Here is a 21,218-nt window from a genome sequence, read left to right as displayed (position 1 = left end):
CTCCAAAGGATATCATTGTCCTGACAGCCCATCGCAGGGAGTCACTAATCTTTGGCTATCCTCTTGGATCTTCAGACTTCTCCCGAGCCCACTTTCCTTCAAGTCTGTTCCCAGTAGCTCCCTCTAACTCCGGACGTACTGCTCTGCTGCTTTTCTGCAACTTTACTTAACAGGATCTGTTTCTGATCTCTGTCCATGTCCTGTATCAGGGATCAGTTTCTGCCGCACTGCCTAATTTGGGATCTTCTTTGTCGCCTGTCTCTCTGTCCCCTTCCCAGTATTCCATTACCTGGGACACCTTCTCTCAAATGGCACTCCTTTTCAGGTGATTTGACCTGCAGTTTCATGTAACTTTTTTCCTGCACATGTGCACAGGCCCAGTTTCAGGCCTGAACATGTGAAAAAGGACGAACTGCACATGTGTGGCCCCTTCCCAGCCAGTTTGTGTGTGAAATCAATGAACCACACATTTGCAGCCATTCTCCTGCCAGGGAGTATGCAGGAAGCCTGAGGCCCACTGGGAACTGTAGTGCCCGAATTCTGATCTCTGAATTTAGCTATATATTTTTGGGTTTCCTAGTTGAAGATTCTTGCCAGTTCCAGTTCACATTATGCAGATTTGCTGCTGCCTCATCTTTTACCCGATAGTAGCATAGGGCTGAACACCTCCCATGCATGCACAGCTGGAGGCTAAGCAGCAAGTGTTGATGCCACATGGTGCAGCCAGTACATGAAGTCTTTCCTTTGAGATAAAACCTATACTTACCTTGCTGAGATCGGCATGTGCCACCAGGGAACTGGCTGCAAAAGCACAGTCTGGCTATTTAACATTCATCATGCATGGGAGAAAGACGGGGACAGAAATGAGTCCTGTTAAGTTAAAAGAAAGAAGCTGAGCAATAGACTGTAAATTAAAGAAAGAGCTGCAGGGAGCAGATTTTAAGCAAAGTGGGCATGAGAGAAGCCCTGAAGATGCAAGCCCTGTCGAAGGCTGGTGACTCCATGTTGTGGGCCATTGAGGCAAAGTTACCCCTTAGAAGCAGTGATGCTTTACTTGGTAAGGCCAAATATCTGGAATTGTGCTCGAAAGGTGATATTCGAGTGTATTCGGAAATCTAGGGAGAAAAGGATCTTCGAAGGTGAGATTGAAACTGAACTATTGTTGAAGCCGTCTGAGTGGGAGTGACTTTTGGAGAAAATTCCAAGACATCATCTTTGAACTTGGAGATTAAAAACCTTCATGAGATTGGTTGGCTCACAATGTGGGCACCTAGGTTGACTGTTGAGAAATCCATGGACTCAGGTTTGGTCACATTTGTCATTTATTGTGTAGTGTGATGTGTTTAACCTTAGTTCATCTGATAATTCACATGAACCTCATACTTACTCTGCATGTTAGAGTATAAGATAGCTACTCTAAACTGATTTATCTTAAGAACTAGCACAGGAAAGTTTATTTTTGTTTGTTCCAAACCCATGTAATCTTGTGGCTTTATTTACTAAGGGTAAACATTTTGAATTTTAAATTTTGTCTAATTTCAACCTGTTATTGGGCCCAAACCGGATCTGCTCCCCACAACCCAGGGTATAGTCAAGGATCACAACACACTTCTACCGAAGCTAATAGAAAGTAAAACAGACAAAGTGCAAAATCGGTGTCAAGCCTAAACTTGAGTTTATGGATTCATTTAAAATTGAGGTTTCTCTTTGTAGGAATGAAAATTAATTCTACCAACGTCTTGTTGCAATGTCACAGTTCGTATTTGGAACACACATTCAGAAAAACACAACACTGTTCAACTTTTAAAAATTGGAGGTATCCTAAAGCAAACAAAAGATTTGTCAATTGTAAGAATCAGCCGGATAAATCATAAGACAAATTGGAGATAAAATGCTTTCTTTATTTTCATTCATGAACATTCTAGAATAGTCAAATGTGTGCAATCAGCGATTGAAACCATTGCAAAACCTCCTCTATATAAAGAAGTGATATCTGGCAGTTTTGTATACAACATTCAGAATGTGTGGAATCAGTGGATGGTTACCAGTGAAACACTATATATACGGTGCTTCAAGTAATCAGAAAACACTGATTTACAGCAGGTGAACTTCATATATACAAAAATATCATACAAGACAATACTGTAAGCAAGTTTGATACAGTTTGGATATTTTGACACCTCATCAAGATTTAAGAAGCAAAATTAATTGTACAAACATTTTTTTAATAAAATACAGTCATTTAGGCTTTCATGTGCTTTGACCACAAATTACATTACTGATAAGTGATAAAACTCAGCTTGTTGCAAAAGGAATCAGAGTTAGATAAATCCAGTACTAGCATTTTAATAAATGCTCAATAAAACTAACATGTTCCTATGAGCTTACATATCATCACTAAACAGCATATAAATACTAAACATATATTAGGAATTTGTTCTTCCAACATTCAATGTTGTAAGTTAATATGGCTGAATTCTTATAAAAAACACTTATGTACAATCTTAATAGATAAACATTTGGCAACGCAACAACATTCGCACTGTAGTTTGCTCTCATTTGAATATTAAAAAGGTCAATTTGTGAAAACGTCTACAGAAATCTTAATTTTATATTAAAAACGTATTCATTACTCTCAACTTCAATTTACCCCAAGTATTTAATGTTTTAAATGCTTTCAGACTATTTCTTTTGCTTTCTTGTAATACAAAGTCATTGCACTGAAACTAGGCGTTGAAATAAAGATGTGCTGCATTTGCAATTATGTTATATACTGGAGATGTTTTTAACTGATAATTAGGACAGCCCCTTGTTCTAACTAGTAGTTGGATACAGCATGCACAAAGGCAATCTAGAGCAACTGGAATTTCCCAAAATAAACACGTTTCAAGAGTTTGATTTCAGTAAATGAACTAAATGCCAAGGCCAGACTATCCTGAAAACTTGCATGGTTAAAAGATTAAAACAAAAGTTGAGCATGTTTCGTTCTTAATCAGAAGGAACGATTAACTTAGTACCAGGACTTAGTCGCAAAGATAACTGGTGTGTTGAACTGTATATGAACAGCACAGGAAACAGATGTTAAAATATTCTGAGCCTCTGATGGTAATGTACCGGATATTTTTTTGTTTACTATTGATCCTGTGTTGATTTTTCATAGATTTTTTTTTAAACCAGTGCTGCTAGACAAAATTGCACTGAACATCTACATGCCAAAGCTTGTATCCATAATGCATTTTTTTACAGCAGCCATAAAAAGGGCAATTAGTAGAACAGTAACATTACAGTTATTGTATTTTACATTTACAAATAACAAATGTAGTTAATCTTAATTATCACTAGAAATTCTGAATTTCTATACAATGGCAATATTGGTTTCCTTTCAACTGATGTCGTTCTTTTGTTATCAGCATCATTAGCTTCTTCAGAAATTGAGATCACAAAATTAGTTACTTTTAAGCACTCAGTTCAGCAACAAAAGGGGCCTGGGATGGAATCTGAGCCTTTTGAACTTCATAAACGGTCACAGAGTTAAAGGTTTTTTGGCAGATGGAGCAGAGGGTTACTGAACACTTGCTCAGGTAATATCTATTTAAAATCAATGGGAGTAATGGCCGGTAATGCACAGCAGGGGATAGAGTGTTGGCTGCTCGTTTTGTACTCTTGCTACCAGGGAAATGTAAAGCGGCTGTTGATATGTTATCACCCATTTTGTGCTGCCACTCAAGATGAATTTCACTCCCAATGAGTTCAATATAAATGGGATGGCAAGGCTAAAAGGGTTCAAAGCAAATAAGCGTTCCAGAGATAGATACGTACAGATCACAAGAGGCAGAAGTGATGATTTATCAAGCTTCGACAATCATTGTAAATAGGTTGCTAGATACTGTTAGATACCAATACATTGAAAATAGGCTATTGTAGTATTCATATTCAAAATATGAAACAAAATAGACATGGGAAATGATAGACTCATCTGTCTTTCTTTAATTCCACGTAAAAAATGGAATAATCAATAGTAAATGTGAGGATTATCTGCATTTATAGAATATATCTGACAAACCTCATCTCCTTTGAAGAAATAACAGCCCCATGGACTGTGGAAAGACCCATGAAATGGCATAGCTCAATTTCCAGAAGGCTTTGGAAGGAAGATCTACTTGAAAGGCTATTAGTCATACTCAAAGCTGTGGCAACTCAAGTTAAACTTTGGAAAAATGGGTGAGAAATCACTGAAAGGTAGATGATAATGAGTATTATCCAGGGGATTTTCACAGTAACTTCATTGCAGTGTGAATGTAAGTCTACCTGTGACTAATAATAACAAAAAACTTTTTAAAACTTTAAACTATTTATCAGGAAGGATGGTGGGCAAGTATAAGTGGGATACTCCAGGGCTTAGTGTTGACATCACCACTGTTTCTAAGTTACAGAAATGACATTGAAATAAATGGGGATAACTCAAAGGACAGAATGAGTTAAACATCTTTAGTAGCTGCAAGAAAAATCCAGGTCAAATTCCTGCAACTCCCTATCTAGCAGCACTCTGGATGTACCTACTGAACATGGACTGCATCGATTCAAGGTGGCAGCTCACCACTACCTTCTCAAGGGCAATTAGCAATGTGCAAGGAGTGCTGGCCTAGCCAGCGAAGCCCACATCCCATGAATGAACAAGCAACTTTAAAAAACGATGGGATAAATGCAGACAAATGTAAGGTGTCGCATACAATGAAGAAAAATAAGCAATGCACACTCTCTTATGTATGATGATGAAATAGCTACAAATGAAGCGGAGAGAGATCTCTGAAACTAGCAGACGCAACACCCATGTCCAACCAATACAAATCAGTCATCCAAATACAAATCAGAATGTTGAGCTATGGCAACAAGGGAAGATTACAAGTCAGTGAAAAGTTTGGTTAGGCTGTACACACTGATGTAGTTAGACTGTATCCTAAGCAATGAATCCATTCTGGTGTTAACAAAAAACAAGGGGCAAGATTTTAACATTTTCAAAACCCGCCCACTGGACAGTGTTAAAATCAGGACCAAGATGTCAGCCTTTGTCAGTGGCAATAGTCTTGGCACCAAAACAAAGGATTGTGTCTTCAAGTCTCCCTCCAGGGGCTAAATTTTACTGTCTGTGGTGGTGGGTGGGCGTGTGACTCAGAAGTGCATGGATTGCTGAGTGCACCCCCATCCCCCGTCCCCCTTATCCCCCTCCTTTCTCCCCTAACCCCACCCCCCTCGGAGATATAGAACCATAGAATCCCTACACTGAAGGAGGAGGCCCTACAACCCATCGCGTATACACCGACTCTCCAAAAGAGGATCATACTCACGATCAACCCCAACCTGTCCCCGTAACCCTGTGTATTTACCATGGCTAATCCACCTCACCCTCACATCATTGGACGATAGGAGGGAACCGGAGCTCCCGAAGGAAACCCACGCAGACACGGGGAGAACGTGCAGACTTCACCCAAGGCCAGAATTGACCCCGAGTCCCTGGCACTGTGAGGCAACAGTGAAGGCGTGTACTGGACAAATCCTCCAGATCTGTCAAGTGGAGACCAATGGACAGCTCAATGATAGCCCTGGTTGTGCTGTGCCTCTCATTATACTGGCACTCAGGATCATCCTGGGACCCCGAGATGCCATGAGCCACCTCAACTGGTATCCTTTGTCAACCATTAGCCTGCCTTCCAATGCATCAGATCTATTAAACATACTTGGTAGTTCCAAAGAAGAGTCATATTGAACTCAAAATTTTGTTTGTCTCTCCACAGATGCCAGATATGCTGAGTTTTTTCAACACATAATGATGCTGAACGTCCCTGATAATGTTCAGGGATTCAGGAACATCCAAAAGTGGCAAATCAAAGCCTATCAGCAGTCTCTCCTGCTAAAGTCAGGCACAGACCCAACTCTAGTCTTAATATCTGCCCTTACAATCAGCAATGGTAAAAGACAAGGTTCCCACCAGGTTCACATGCTGGGACTTTATTGTTGGATCGAGGACATATTATTGCAGTTGATTAGACCACTAATTAGCTTAAATAGCCACTAACTGCTTGTTTCAAAATGGCAGGCGAGCTCCTGATTTCAGAGCTTGCCTCCCACTGTATTATTGCTGAACTGCACGATGATGTTGGGATCGTGATTTGATGACACCAAGCGCTACATTACGTCACCGTGGGATGAAAATGGTCCCATTTCACATGGTAAAATTCAGCCACAGGACTTGAAGACATAATTGAATCTAGCTGAGAGGTCGGTGCAGTACTGCGGGTCGACACGGTTGAAAACACCTTCATTTGGATTAGATCCCATCTCACTTCTCAAGGGGATTTTCAAGATGATATGGCACATGTGTGAAAAGGAGCAGCTGAGTTCCCTCAGTGCCTTGTCAATTTATCACTCAATCAACATGACTAAGACAGTTCTGATATTTATCGCCTTGCTGTTTCTGCGACCTTGCTTTGCGAAAATTGGCTGCCGTGCTTCTCGTTCATTGTATAAAGTGCTAATTTTGAGTTATGGGGAGTTATAAGGGGTGATTCAGCCTGCCAAAAGATGATGTTAGAGGTATACAACATAATTACAGGAATGAGCAAGGAAAACCTGGAACATAAATTAAATTGTGAGAGTAGGACAAGGGGACATAGATTTAAATTGAGTAGAAGGTCTAGTTATGACTGATTTCAGGGAATTCTCCACTTAAAAGGATGATCAATGCGTGGAATAGATGGTAAATCGTAGGAGAGGAGAATAGCCTGGAACCACAAGAACCGATTGGATATTGAAATAGGGGAGCTTCAGGATGGATGAAATAAGATATGGGTATTGATGTCAAATCCAATATTTTATTGGCTGTCTCTAGCTCCGCTGAGGTGGTGGTGGTGGGCTTTCTTTTTAAACTACTTTATTGGTGTAATACAAAGAATCAGATGTAGATTAGACTGGGTAAGCAAACGAGATTTCCTTCCCTCGAGAACATTCCTGAACTTGTTGAGTTTTTACAGCAACCAAGGTCAAAATACAAGGCTATTTATTCGTAACCACTAGACACAAACATAAATTTGGTAATGGTAACTGAACTGATATTACTTGTGGCAGAATGGAGATATTTTTAAATAATGAAAACAGTCATTAGAAGACATCAGGTTAAAAACATGAGAAGACATTGCTTTGGTGCTGAAAAACCGAAACAAGCTCACAACACTTCCCAATTTATACTGCCTCCCCATTTTTTTCTGAAGTGGACTGTACACCAATAATTGTTGAATTATCGAGCCTGATTAAAAACCGTCAGTAATTGGAAATGCTCAGGATATGACAAGAAACACTAGATGGAATTTTGGCTCCTGCTGGTATCAAAGGTAAAGGGTGGACGCCCTAGTATCTTTAATTTGTTAACCTAAACATTGTTGGCAATGTATTTATTCAATCTTGAGAGCAACAAAGAAGCCCAATGTTGTCTCAGCCCAACACCCACGTGCATTCACTTTTCAGCAAGGGTTGCTGGATAGCGATTAGGTGCAGGCCATTAATTTATTTATAGCGGGAATGTTGAAATCATTTGAGGTGCACATATTGCCTTCACAATTGAGATCTAACTCAGCACAAACCAGGGAGCTAAAATTACATTTTAACTCAACTACGTCCGACTAAACCAACTGAGCAACTGGAGGAGCAAATCAGCTACTTTGCTTGACAAAGCGAAGCACTGACAGGCATTGAGTTGATTATTGCATTTGACACGAAAGTTGTTATAAAGGTATTGCACGGGTCATTTTATGTCAGGTGCCAATTGTACAAAAGATCACAATATGAAAAATAAACTACAACTATTTATGGATCTCAGTCACTGAGGATTGCTTTGAATGTCTGATAAGGAAAAAAAGTACATTCCTTTTTAAAACTGTTACAGAACATTTCAGCTGAAAGTTTTTGAAATTTCACAAAAAGCCATTATTCTTTTGCCTTCATTTATAAAAAAAGGTGGATTTCGTATGGTCCACTATCTCCTTCATGTGAGACTTTTTAATATAATTGTTTAAAGTTTTTTTGTTATTGAAGCATATTGAAAAAATTCTCAGACCCCCAACTTTGCTATTGACATGCTTCTCAAATTCCAAAATCATTACATAGAACTGTACTCTGCTTCCACCGTATCCTATTGCTTCAACATAACTGAACCTGTTGAGTTACTTAAAGATTAATGTTGCTTCAACATTAATTTCAGTCTGTAATTCTTCCAAGAAATATATCTTTAGGGCATAAACATTCGCTTCCCTTTTACACATGATTAGGTGCCATGGTAGGTAGTGACCTTTGTGTCACTCATATTCTTGGACACTTTGTGCTTTTCTAATATTGTTCAAATTAGCCCTTTACAATCAAATAGATTTTTAATGCAATCGTTAAAAGATTTGTCCTCTCTATTAATAATGACATTTTGAAATCTGAACAGAAATTCCAGATACTCATTTTGGCAATTCCTCTCTGAACTTTGCTTCCTAAACACTACTTTGAAATACACTTTATAGTATGAAAGTGAGCAAATGCATTGCTAACTGTATAGGTTGATAAAGGCTTCTGGCACCAGAATTAGTCCCTCAGTAGATGTAGCCAAATGCCAGACCATTACTTCAATATACTCTATGCAACCTAAACGTATTCAGGCAGGCACTTGACTGATAGAAAATAAATTTATGTAAACAGAATTAAAATGATGATAAATTCTTGTTTTAATACAAGGATGTAAACAGTTTGTGACGCTTGATGTTAAAGGATAAAAAGATATTAAATGTATTTTTTAACAAATCTCATAAATAAACCTAAGACTACATACTGCCAGCCACATGACGACATATCAGGCATCTTCTTCAGGTTATGAACTGCTGTGTTGCCACAACAAAAGGTCACTGTCCCACAAATATGATCCTCCCAAACTAAATTCCACTCCGTAAAATTTAGAATTAAAAATGCAGACATAACTTTCACGCTATTAAGACCTGCAACATCTTGTGTAAAGCAACAATTTACTTAACAGACATTACAGTACATGAGAGCTGGTGGAAAATGATTACCTATCCCCAACTTGTACCCAATTTAAGGCAGCTGTATTTACTTACATGCGACACGGACATTGTTTTATATCAATGTATGAGGGAGAAAGGAATATGAGGGTACAATGATAAAGCGAGATGAGGCAAGGTGGGAGGAAAATGTGAAACAAACATCACCATAGACCTGTTGGGCTGAATGGCCTGTACTGTCAATTTCATGTAAAGGATGTTGGGACAAGTTGCAAATCGAGTTTCTGGTAACAAAAGTTATTTTTCTGCTTTCCTACAATATTACAAATTTACACACTTTGGGGAAAATTGGTCATTTTAAACATATTTTGACTCTGTGCCTTTTTTCAACATGTGTGAACATATTTCGTTTTAAAATACAACCCTTAAATATAACTTCTTGCCCCTCAACACTTACTAGTAAAAAAATGGACAAAGGATTTTGAGACACTAGGTTTTTTTTTGCTCTTCTATGCTGATACTTCCATATGTTGCTGAAAAATACAAATATTACAAATGCAAATATTACAGCATAATGTGCTTAAAAACAGAGATAAAGAGAGAGAAATGGAGAGAGTGCAAGGAAGAGAGATAAATCAGAAATATCTCCTTCCTAGTTAATTTCAGGAGGAGAGCTACTCTCATTCAAATAACATCAGTGAAAGGATGAACTGTTTGTATCCAATTCTATATGTGCAAACATCAAAATAGTAACCAAAGTTGAATGGAGGCTTTGCTTTTGTACCAACCAATGTGCTTGTTCATAAATCCCTGGCTAACAGAGATTGCAAATAATAACACATCTGTGTCAATAGCACTAATGCAAATTAGGGAAAATTTAACTCCTCATTGCTACTACTGGATAGCCATTCTGGTCACGTGCAAGTTACTCTTTTATTCTCCATCCTGACCTATTGCATAATACAGTGTTCCATTATTTATCTATCGGATCACCGTAAACAATGGGTACATACATGTGGTCAAAATGTTTTAAGTTTAAGGTGCCCACCTGGATTCTTTTGGCCAAATTAGCATTTAGGTTGAACAAAACACACATCTCTGCAAGCGTTGCGAGCATTTTTTTTCAGTTTCTCTATAGTTGCGAGACTTTTCGAGGCTGAGATCTAGGCCTGACAAGGATTTCTTCCATTCTGTTTTCACCTTCAGACCTGTGTACGCGTAGTACGTGGGGTTTAGGAGGGAGAGCTGGTGGTTCACCGCTGGGAGGAACGGACAGGCTATGAGGTAGAGGAGCTCGACGTCTCGAGGTTCCCGTGCCATGTTCAGACAAGTTGTAGCGTGGTGGCATACAAGCAAAGGTTCCGTTCTCCCTTTTGATTAACTCTTCAGAGCCAATTAAGGTACATGTAATTGTTCCGTCGGTCAGGGTGGTCTCAGTCACACTTCCTCTGCTAAGGGAGGAGATACCACTGCTACTACTTCCAGACAACACGGGTGAGTTGTAAACTGGCCCCAAGGATTGATAGTCAGTGGGAGAAGGTGTCAATGATTGAACAGAACTCTGTTGGGCAAGAGGAGAAAAAAGTTATAAGTTGCAATATCAGAAGGCAGATTGATTTCATAAAATATATTACCATGTGGACAGCACAGTGGCTAGCGCTGCTGCCTCACAGCTCCAGGGACCCGGCTTTGATTACGGCCTCGGGTGTCTGTCTGTGGGGAGTTGTCCCCGTGTCTGCATGAGTTTCTTCCAGGTGCTCCGGTTTCCTCCCAGTCCAAAGACATACAGGTTAGGTGGATTGACTATAATAAATTGCCCCTCAGTTTGTCTGTGCCTGTGTGTGTGAATGAGTGTGTATCAGTATGAATGTGTGTGTTTGTGTATGTACGAGTGTTTGTGTGTGTACATGAATGCTGCCACTCTGCTTGAGATGGGGGGAGGGGGGGATGGGGTGGGGAGAAAGGGGGTCCGCTGCCACTCTGCCTGAGATCAGTGGAGGGGAAGGGGGGTCCACTGCCACTCTGCCTGAGAGCAGTGGAGAGGAAGAGGGGTCCGCTGTCACTCTGCCGGGTGGGGGGGGAGGGAAGCGGCCTGCGATCGGTCTGGGTGACGGAGGGGGTTGGGGGATGATGGGGTCAGTAATGTTGTGGGGGTGGGGCAATGTTTGTGGGGGCCAGGGGGAAGGCATTATCCAGCCTGGGAGGGATGTGGCAGCGAAACAGCAGTCTATCATTTTTTTTCCTGCGCATGCGCAGTTGGAGGTGCCGTTCGGAGCTGCAGGACTTTGGGCGCATTCAGCCCGGCCTTCAGGCTTCTGCAGTGCGATTTGGAATCGTGATATTTTTGCAGGCAGAGTGCGTATGGGAGCGCCTCAGAACGGGTCTAAAAGTCAGATCTCAAAACACTCCCAGTTTGAAGTCCGCCCAGCACTTAGAATCAAAATGGTAAAATAGGGCCCTGTGAGTGAAATTGAGAGAGAGAGTGAGAGAGTGAGTGAGCGCGAGTGTGTGTATATGAGTGTGTGTCTCTGTAAATGAGTTTGAATGTGTGCCTTGTGATTGACTGGTGTTCCATCCTGGGTATATTCTACCTTGCTACCGGTGTCAGTCAGGATAGGCTCCAACTCCCCGCGACCTTGAATTGGAGTAGGCAGTAAAGCAAAGAGAAGTGTATTTCTACGCTCAAATAAACAAAAGGAATCATTGAAACCTAAAATATAGAAAATACTCAAAATACACAGGAGGGTCATTGGTAATTGTTTTAAAAATTGAATTGTTGGGTTTATTCAAAATGTTAACCCACATTCTCTTCACAGATGCCAATGTACCTGCTTTGAATTTTCTGAATTTCCCTTCTTTAAAGCTATATTTGCTTTGGTAGATGTTGCTTTCGTATTATTTTTAAGATTTTAAAAAATCTACTGCGAGAAATGGAGCTAACGATCTCAGCCTGACACATTTCATTCATCATTTTTCCACTGTACTAACACGATGTAGATTGTGAGTTGAAACTGATGATTACACATTACTCACCTCAATGGGGAATATAAGACAACTCAGTTACTCTGGTATACATTTTGGATAAAAATAGAAACAATGAACGGCTGACATCAGAAACATCATATCCCCAAAACACCATGGCCTCAATTTCCATACATGCTGGGGCAAGCATAATTACAGCTGTACTGGAACCCACACTGTGATTTAACTTCCTGAAATATATTTTTCCCAAAATAAATTTCTATTTAAATAAAACAAATAAATAAACACAAAAGTTTAACTCCAGTCCTGAAAAGCATCCAATTCATTTTTTTTAAAAACCCATGTTAATACTCTGGCTATGCCAACCCAGTTTATACAAACACTGCATGTGTATAGCACAAGAACCAGTAACTAAACATATTCCGTTTGTTCCGATCCCCGAAGAGACAGATAACTTTAGAAAGACTCAAACTTTTAGTTAAAAGCTGAAAAGTTTCTCAACCCGAAATTTCATTTTTTTTTACTGTAACAAATAGCTAAAGCACTTTGACCAAACACTATCCTTTAAAGGCAACTTATACTTTAAACTACAGACAGGAATACCCCACTTCTTATGCTTAGCCCAACCAATGAAACACACTTCATAAATATACCTTACACTGCCCCCTACATAGAGAATCAATTTTCCCAGGATCAATCCAAAGTGATTCTTAGCTCCTAAAGGTATATTCCTGTTCTTTTCTTTAAAAAAATCCGCCTGGTAACTTGCAATCTTAGAATTGTCTTTCACAGTCAAGTTTTGTGTCGCAGGATTCACTGTTTAGCCCGAGATAGATGACTCTTCCATCCTTATTTTAACTGCCCACTAATTTGGTCTTTTCAATCCGGATGCGAGTTTCCACATTTCACGTTGAGAAACTTTTCAGCTTTTAACTAGAAGCTTGAATCCTTCTAAAGTTATCTGTCTCTTCGGGGATCGGAACAAACGGAATATGTTTAGTTAGTAGTTCATGTGCGATACACATGCAGTGTTTGTATAACTTGGGTTGGCATAGCCAGAGTATTAACATGGGTTTTTAAAAAAATGAATTAGATGCTTTTCAGGACTGGAGTTAAACTTTTGTGTTTATTTATTTGTTTTATTTAAATAGAAATTTATTTTGGGAAAAATATATTTCAGGAAGTTAAATCACAGCGTGTTTCACTGAATGGTGAACCAGAGAGACATTTCTGGCTACCAGCTCTTCCCTCTCTCCCAGATCCAGGCAGGCTCCAAACACCATCTATATCATCAATATTCTAAGAAAGCCTGTAACCTGATCTTTACAATAACTTCCTCTGCATCCTTCCCCATGGCAGCATAGCAAAGGACCTTTTTTTCTGGTTAACAATGCTAATTAGCTATCCTTCAGAGCCCAACTCTTTTTCCTCTTAGAACTAAATGGACAGTTTAAAGCACAGTTGTTTACAACCCAACATTCTCAACACTTTTCTGGGACTTGAGATTTAAGCTGCTGCCATTGTCTCCAAGCATAAATACTTTGCACTTTCTTCCTTGTGAAGCAATCTAAGCCTTCACCTGATCTCTAACGATCAAACCAACCAAGCCTAACTATTAGGGAAATTTCAGAACAGGTCACATGACTCCCTTCACTTAATCTCAAAGACACCAGGGAAAATTTTCCCATGCCGCCTGCCATGAGTATCATAGCCGGGGTGGTGGTGGTGCGGGGGGGGGGGGGGGGGGGGGTGTGTGGTATGTGGTGGTGGTATGTGGTGGTGGTGGGACACCATGCAAAGGTCTGTTGACCTCGGATGGAATTTTCCAGTTTTGGGGCGAGTGTGGCCGGAAAATCCCGCCCTAGTTTCAAAACATAACAACCTATAAACCTCATAATTGTAACACTTTCTACTCCAAAACAAGATAGTATGATCATTTTAGGTGATACAGGAATAATATAGCATGGCACTATGGCACTTTGTTATGCTACAACACACAATGATGCAGGATAGAAAGGTACATTCATAAATTCACAGCTTCTCATAGTGAAGTTAACTGATGGGAAGGGGTGTGGGAAGGATTGAAATTTCAGATTTCGGTAACTTTGACTTAAGCTACATTCTGATTTTTATACTGTTTTTATGTCATTCCTGACTCCATCTCTTCCCACCCTCCCCACCCGTCCCAGGGTTTCCATCCCTCCCACTTTCTTCTATTGATCTGAGGCCTATTTATTTAAGATATTCACAAATAGCTTGTTTCTTTATTATCTTGATGCTTCTGTTCATTAGTTAACAGAGATGATCTTTCCATCATTCACTGTTTCCTTTCTATGTTGTTTGTCTATCTGCTCTTTAGTTACCTCTTTTGTGACTGTATCGATATGCTTTTCTGTCTCTTACTTTTCTGTTCTTGAAGAACACCAAAATACCAATGGTTTTCTCCAGGTATCAATTAAGTGATCTCGTCAGTACTTCCAGTTGTTCATGTTTTTTGTTTCAGAAACAGAACATTACTGGAAACACACCGATCAGGCAGTTATTTAAGGAGAGAATCAAGGTATTAACATCTTTGGGGCAAACTCATCTGTTGAAACTAAACAGATTCCACAAACATTCTGCTCTCTAAAGGTTCATTCCTTTGGTTTCTCCATAGATGCAAACTGACTTGCTGAGTGCATCCGTAATTATCATTTTTTGTTGCAGATTTCAAACGTTGACAGTTTTTTTGCTTTCAAGGGTTTGCTTGATAATTTCACAAACAGCTTGCCATAATCACACATCAGTTGGTGAAACGTGCTGTATAACATGAAAAGATCAGCCAGCAGACGTGAAAGCCACAATAATGATGGAAAGATTAGATGTTTCGACGCCACAAAATACCAAAAGAGCACAATACCAGTTAGAAATCAATAGGTGCCTTAAAAGGAAGAGCTACGTTTGCGGTTTAGTACTTGCCCTCGATCATCTTGTCACATGTTACACGTCAGAACAAGCATGGTTTTCAAAGATGATTTGAAACCAGTGCTTATACTGAAGGACATAAGCTAAGGTAAATATTGTCAGGTATTTTGTGTAAAGTCGAGAGGCAGGATAGTGATTCAGACAGTGAATTCGAATGGTAATTTGGATGGACAGTTAATTAAGGCGTGAGCGGGAAACAGACTACCCAGGAGTGAAGCTCTAATCATTTCGATTCTGAAGAAGGTTTTAGACAACAGTTTGAGTTGATTGACCTCTCGTCTCTGCAGTCCTATTCTATTTTTACACTTTTTTTTGGTCCATGTGTCATTTTCTTGGTGACCATGGTGACAAGCTGTTGCACATGCATGAATTCCTCAGCAGACTGCTTTCAAAACATAATGTTTTTTTTCAAATCTGTGCAACATGTTCTTGGTACTCGTTGAATACAAAAAGACAATTTTAAATGGGCATTAGTGAAATAATTCTGGCTAGTCTTCCATGAGCAAAGTACATCAACAGTATTAAATGAGGCCTGCCAGAAAGGCCAGTTTTGAAATTTCAGACAATTTGTCCAGTGTACAAAGGCTGTGATTTCATTAAAGCACATGTCCACCAAGTTCCATTTTCCCCAACTTCACTATAATATGGATGGCAACGTAAATGTGACTCCCCTCATATACTGCTGACAAAATTGAATGAGAACTCCACACTTGATGAAGTACAAAAGGAGCACCACCTTTAATTACAAATACGTGCGTATAAAGATATGAATGTCCATATGCACATATAAACCATCAATATTTGTATACAGACACATTTTCCTTGATTGGCCACAAAATTTCTTCCTCATGTTAAAAGGTTGTGAAATATTGACATGATTCTGGTGTACGTGGAAAAATCAGTTATTATTTGATGTTGTCCAAACAATATCCCACCGACCAGATACAGCTGCTGAACCCTAGCAAACCAGCCCAAAAAGCAAGTCAATTCTACTTGTGTCTTATTTCTTATTCCTGGGTTTTTCCTGTTTAAATTGTCTAAACAGGGAAATTAGGAAAGGATTGTTCTTAGCTGTACTGCTTCACCCGAATGTGCTGAGACCAGTGTTCTGGCAACTCATATAGCTCGGGCAGTAAAGAGGACTTCAAACTAAACAGTGGGGGCGAATAATCATATGAGGAAAAATTCAGTTAATTAAAGGTAAAAAACAAAGTAGAAATAAGAACAGAAGAACTAGGAGCAGGAGTAGGCCACCTGGCACCTCGAGCCTGCTCCGCCATTCAATGAGATCATGGCTGATCTTTTTGTGGACGCAGCTCCAATTATCCGCCCACTCACCATAACAATTAATTCCTTTACTGTTCAAAAATCTATCTATCTTTGCCTTAAAAACATTCAATGAGGTAGCCTCAACTGCTTCACTGGGCAGGGAATTTCACAGGTTCACAACCCTTTGGATGAAGAAGTTCCTCCTCAACTCAGTCCTAAATCTGCTCCCCCTTATTTTGAGGCTATGCCCCCTAGTTCTAGTTTCACTTGCGAGTGGAAACAACCTCCCTGCTTCTATCTTATCTATTCGCTTCATAATTTTATATGTTTCTATAAGATCCCCCCTATTCTTCTGAATTCCAATGAGTATAGTCCCAGTCTATTCAGAGGGTAATGATAATCAGAGTGTGGTCGAAAGGACAGAATGTACGAAATAAAGAGTGTGCCATCAGATAATGCCGGAATTTGCAAAAATAATAAAAAGACAGAATAAAAAGGCTCTGTGTCTGAAAGTGTATAGCATTCATGACAAAACGGATCAACTGTCACCTCAATTAGAAATTTATATATATGACCGGCTAATCATTACAAAGATTTGATCGTGAGGTGACCAAGGCAAGGACCTGAATATTGAAAGGTATCTGACATTTCAAAAGGACAGGAAGCTAAAAACTTGTGGTGGAGTAGCTCTCTTAATTCAGGATAATGTTCGTACAATTGTGAGGGATGACCTTAGTTCTCAAGATCAAGATGTAGAATCAGTTTAGGTAGAGATAGGAAATAACAAAGGTAAGGGGGGGAATTTTCCCATCCCACCTGTCACGGGAATCAGAGCAGGCAGGGGGTGGACCATGCAAAGGTCCGTTGACCTCGGGTGGGATTTTCTGGTTTTGGGGCGAGCGCGGCTGGAAAATCCCACCCAAGGAGTCACTTATGGGAGTCGTTTATAGGATCCCTAAAAGTAATCGCACTGTAGGAGGGGGATAAATAATGGGGATTTGTGAGAAAGGTACTGCAATAATCATGGGAGATTACAATCTAACAAGCAACGTGGATAAAGGGGAAACTATAGAAGTAGAGCTTGGATTTCCAAAAGGCATTCGACAATGTGCCACGTTAACAGCTCATAGTGTATGGGACTGGCATATTGGGATGGACAGAGGACCGGTTAGCTAAGAGGAAGCAGCGAGCAGGGTAAAGCGAGTCATTTCTGAGTTGACAAGCTGTAACTAGTGGAGTATTGGAGAGGTCAGTGTCGGGTCTCGACTATTTACAATCTATATCAATGACTTCGATAAAGAGATCGAATATATGGTTGCTAAATTTGCTGATGATGCACAATAGGAAAGTAAGTTGTGAAGATGATACAAGGAGTCTGCACAGGGATATAAATAGGTTAAATAAGTGCGCAAACTTTTGGCACATGGAGTATAATGTGGGAAAATGTGAACATGTCCACATCAGCAGGTAGAACAAAAAAGCTGTATATTATTTAAATGGAGAGAGATCGCAGAACTCTACGGTACAGAGGGATCTGAGTGTCCCAGTACATGAATTAGACAAAGTTAGGTACAGGGAGCGATTAGGAACGCAAATTAAATATTGGTATGTATTACAAGAGGAATGGAATATAAAAGTAGGGAAGTTTTGCTACAATTTTATCATTGGTGAGAGCGCATCTTGAATACTGTGTATAGTGTTTGTCTACTTACTTAGAAAAGATATAACAGCATTAGAAACAGTTCAGAGAAACTTTACTCGACTGATTCCTGGGATGAGAAGGATATCCAATGAGGAACGGTCGGGCAGGTAGAGCCTGTATCCATTTGAGTTTAGAAGGGCGAGATGTGGTCTTATTGAAACACATAAGATCCTGAAGGGATTTGACAGGGTGGATGCTAAGAGTATGTTTCCCCTTATGGGAGAGACTAGAACAAGGGAACACAGTTTAAAAATAAAGGGTTGCCCATTTATGATGGTGATGAAGAGAATTATTTTCTCTCAAGAGGGATGTTGGTCTTTGCAATTCTCTTCCTCAGAAAGCAGTGGACGCAGGGTCATTGAATATTTTTAAGGCGGAGTTAAATTGACTCCCTTGTACATTAACACTGCAATGAAGTTACTGTGAAAATCCCCCAGTCGCCACACTCCGGCACCTGTTCGGGTACACTGAGGGAGAATTTAGCATGACTAATGCACCTAACCTGCACATCTTTGGAATGTGGGAGGAAACCGGAGCACCCGGAGGAAACCCATGCAGACACAGGGAAAATGTGCAAACTCCACACAGACAATGACTCAAGCCAGGAATCGAACCCAGGTCCCTGGCGCGGTGAGGCAGCAGTGCTAACCACTATGCCACCATGCCGCCCCAGTAGATTTGAAGTAGAGTTGAGGCCAGAATCAGATCAAGCATGATCTTACCAAATAAGTTTTATGTTTATTTATTAGTGTCACAAGTAGGGTTACATTAACACTGCAATGAAGTTACTGTGAAAATCTCCTAGTGTGGAGTAGTGGATCAGATTTGAGGGGCTGAATGTCCTACTCCTGCTCCTATTTCAAAATGTTCCAATATATGTATATCAGCTTTGTTACCTTATAGGTGAATATAGCAAAACAATAAGATCCATTTCCATCAGTATCCTGAGATATTCTGAAAATTGTTCAAAACTTAAATAAGCTTTACTTACAGCCTACAAGACGTCATGGTACAGACTAATGCAGCTCACAAAGGTACATGGCTTGGACGTGGCTGCATTTGATTGTATTCCTTATTTGATCAATACCCATACCTTATGAGGAGATCTGGGATGTGCAGGAGGAGTATCAAACGCCTGTGGAGAAAAGGACCTGTACGTCTTTGCAGGTGAACCTGTACCATCAGATAAAAAAAAAGTTAAAAGTGCTGATATTTCACAAGAGCTGAAATGGTCCCTAGAAAATAAAGTACAGTTTATTACAACAAAATGAAATTAGAGTAGTTCACAGTTCAATACAAAACCAGAACCATTAACATGGACAAATGTTATCTTTCACTGTCAGCCTGCTCCGAAGGAACCAGAAAATAAGTGAAAACTACAGAAACGTGGTTATTCTTTGGTTACAGGCAGGTGGTAGATGTTTCAGTAAATATCCACATGAAGTACATTTAGCTGTATTGTGTTCAAGGCACCTTCCAATAAAACTAGTGCATGTGGCTAAGATGATGTCACTGTAGCCACACCTGTAGGAAGTCAGCTATCTTTGTTAGTCAACACTGATCTAGAATTCCTGTGCCAATGCCACCAAATGGCTATGCATTTGCTGCTAGTCTGAAAAGTCTAAAATAGCACTAGTGCAATATTGAGCAAGTCCATACATGATGTCCAAGAATTCAATTGGGATCCCAACGGTTTTATTCCTTTTTTTTTCAAAACAGATTTGGATTTCTAATTTTGATGTTGCAAAAAGAGCCTCAAGAGTACAGATGGCATGCGCTGAATATTTGAAGATCTATCTCAAACGAACTCAATGATACCTCGCGCACACGATTTCATTGATGGGCGAATTGCAAACATATTAATCTTGAAGAGCTGGATCCTAAAAAAAAGTAGCATCTGAGAAAACGCAAACACACAATGCAATTTGTTTTTGCTGTAACACCAGCTTTGAACTCAGCAATACTGAAATAAACTTGAATTTATATATTGTGCATTTAGTATAGAAAAACAGTTCAAAGTTCTTCAAAGAGACATCAGAGAAACAACAGACATCAAGCCAAAGAGGGAGTGAACAGAGTGACTAGATGTTTTATCAGACAAGGAGTGAGGAGGCAAGAGAGCTTCGGGAGAACATTTCTGATAGCAGGGACATCAAAGGGGAAGAAGAAGGTGGACGCACAAGAAACCAGAGAGAGAAGAATGAAATCTTTAGAACAATCGGGTTTGTGGAGCCTGAGGAGGTGTTATTGACAGAACAAAGCAAGGCCTTGGAGGGAATTCCGTATGCGAATAAGAATTTGAAATTTGAGGTGTGAGAGGGGCAATAATTCAATGGAAGAGAACTAGGAAGTAAGTGATGAACAAGAGGAATTGCTTCAGGCAACAATGTGGCCTGCAGAGTTTTGGTCCAGCTGATTTTTCAGAGGATGCAGGATAGAAGATTGGCCACGAAAGGATTGGATTAGTCAATTATCGAAATGACAAAAGCATGATTGAGGTATTCAGGAGCAATTGGGCTGATTTTGGAATGAAGGTGGACGACATTATGGAAACAATGTCAATTGGAGGTTAAATCAAATAGGAGGCTAAGGTTGCAAATAGTCTGATTCACTGTGTAAAATATAAAAGAGAAAAATTGATTGGTATGTCCCAAATTCAGTAATTTCTTTTTCAAATTATGTACAGTTGAGAATGTTTCTCTGACACCCCGCCCTCAATCAAAGGCCATGACACCATGACCTCACCAAAAAGAAATACTTCATAAACATCTTGAATGCCAATCAAACTTACAAATATAACTGAATGCAAATGAGAGTAGGAGGTTCAAGAAAATGTGTTTTTGTGAGGCTAACTGGAAGAGCGCCCATTCTGATTAGCTCTGCTGGTGATGGTGTTATGAAGTTCATTAACTGTGGTTTTATCAAAATGCCACGGTCTGGCATGTTATCTAATTTGGAGCTAGGCTGCATGTCATTTTACCTGTATGTGTTGGCCTGGGTGGGACAGGAGGAGACACCAGCCTTGCACTGTCTGGTACACACGTTCGAGCTTCCTTACCACTGTCTAGACTCCAACTACTAGGAGTTAGGTTCATTACTGTGAAAGAATAATACATGCACTGTTTAGTGTTGTGAAGAGTGGCCCTAATAAATATATTTCATTCTTATTTATGACTATTTGTTTCAGTGGTTCGGCTTGTGCTCATCGATGTACATTGGCTCCCAGCTTCCCAACACCTCCAAGTCAAAACTTT

At 39.9% G+C, this 21,218-nt stretch overlaps 1 protein-coding gene across 1 annotated transcript in view; it reads right to left on the bottom strand.

Moving 5' to 3' along the window:
- Positions 1-1,888: 1,888 nt before the first annotated feature.
- Positions 1,889-21,218, bottom strand: part of LOC144499054 (dedicator of cytokinesis protein 4-like) — a 386,914-nt gene continuing 367,584 nt past the window's right edge. The window contains exons 49-51 of the mRNA XM_078221109.1: positions 20,945-21,061; positions 19,058-19,137; positions 1,889-10,608 (exon numbers count right to left, since the gene is read on the bottom strand). Coding sequence (XP_078077235.1) covers positions 10,180-10,608; positions 19,058-19,137; positions 20,945-21,061 — 626 coding nt within the window. The 3' untranslated portion in view covers positions 1,889-10,179. The remainder of the gene's footprint in view (positions 10,609-19,057; positions 19,138-20,944; positions 21,062-21,218) is intronic.

The sequence above is a fragment of the Mustelus asterias genome, chromosome 9, assembly GCF_964213995.1.
Source record: "Mustelus asterias chromosome 9, sMusAst1.hap1.1, whole genome shotgun sequence".
In the NCBI taxonomy this organism is placed as follows: domain Eukaryota; kingdom Metazoa; phylum Chordata; class Chondrichthyes; order Carcharhiniformes; family Triakidae; genus Mustelus; species Mustelus asterias.
This window is presented reverse-complemented; position numbering and strand designations above follow the sequence as displayed.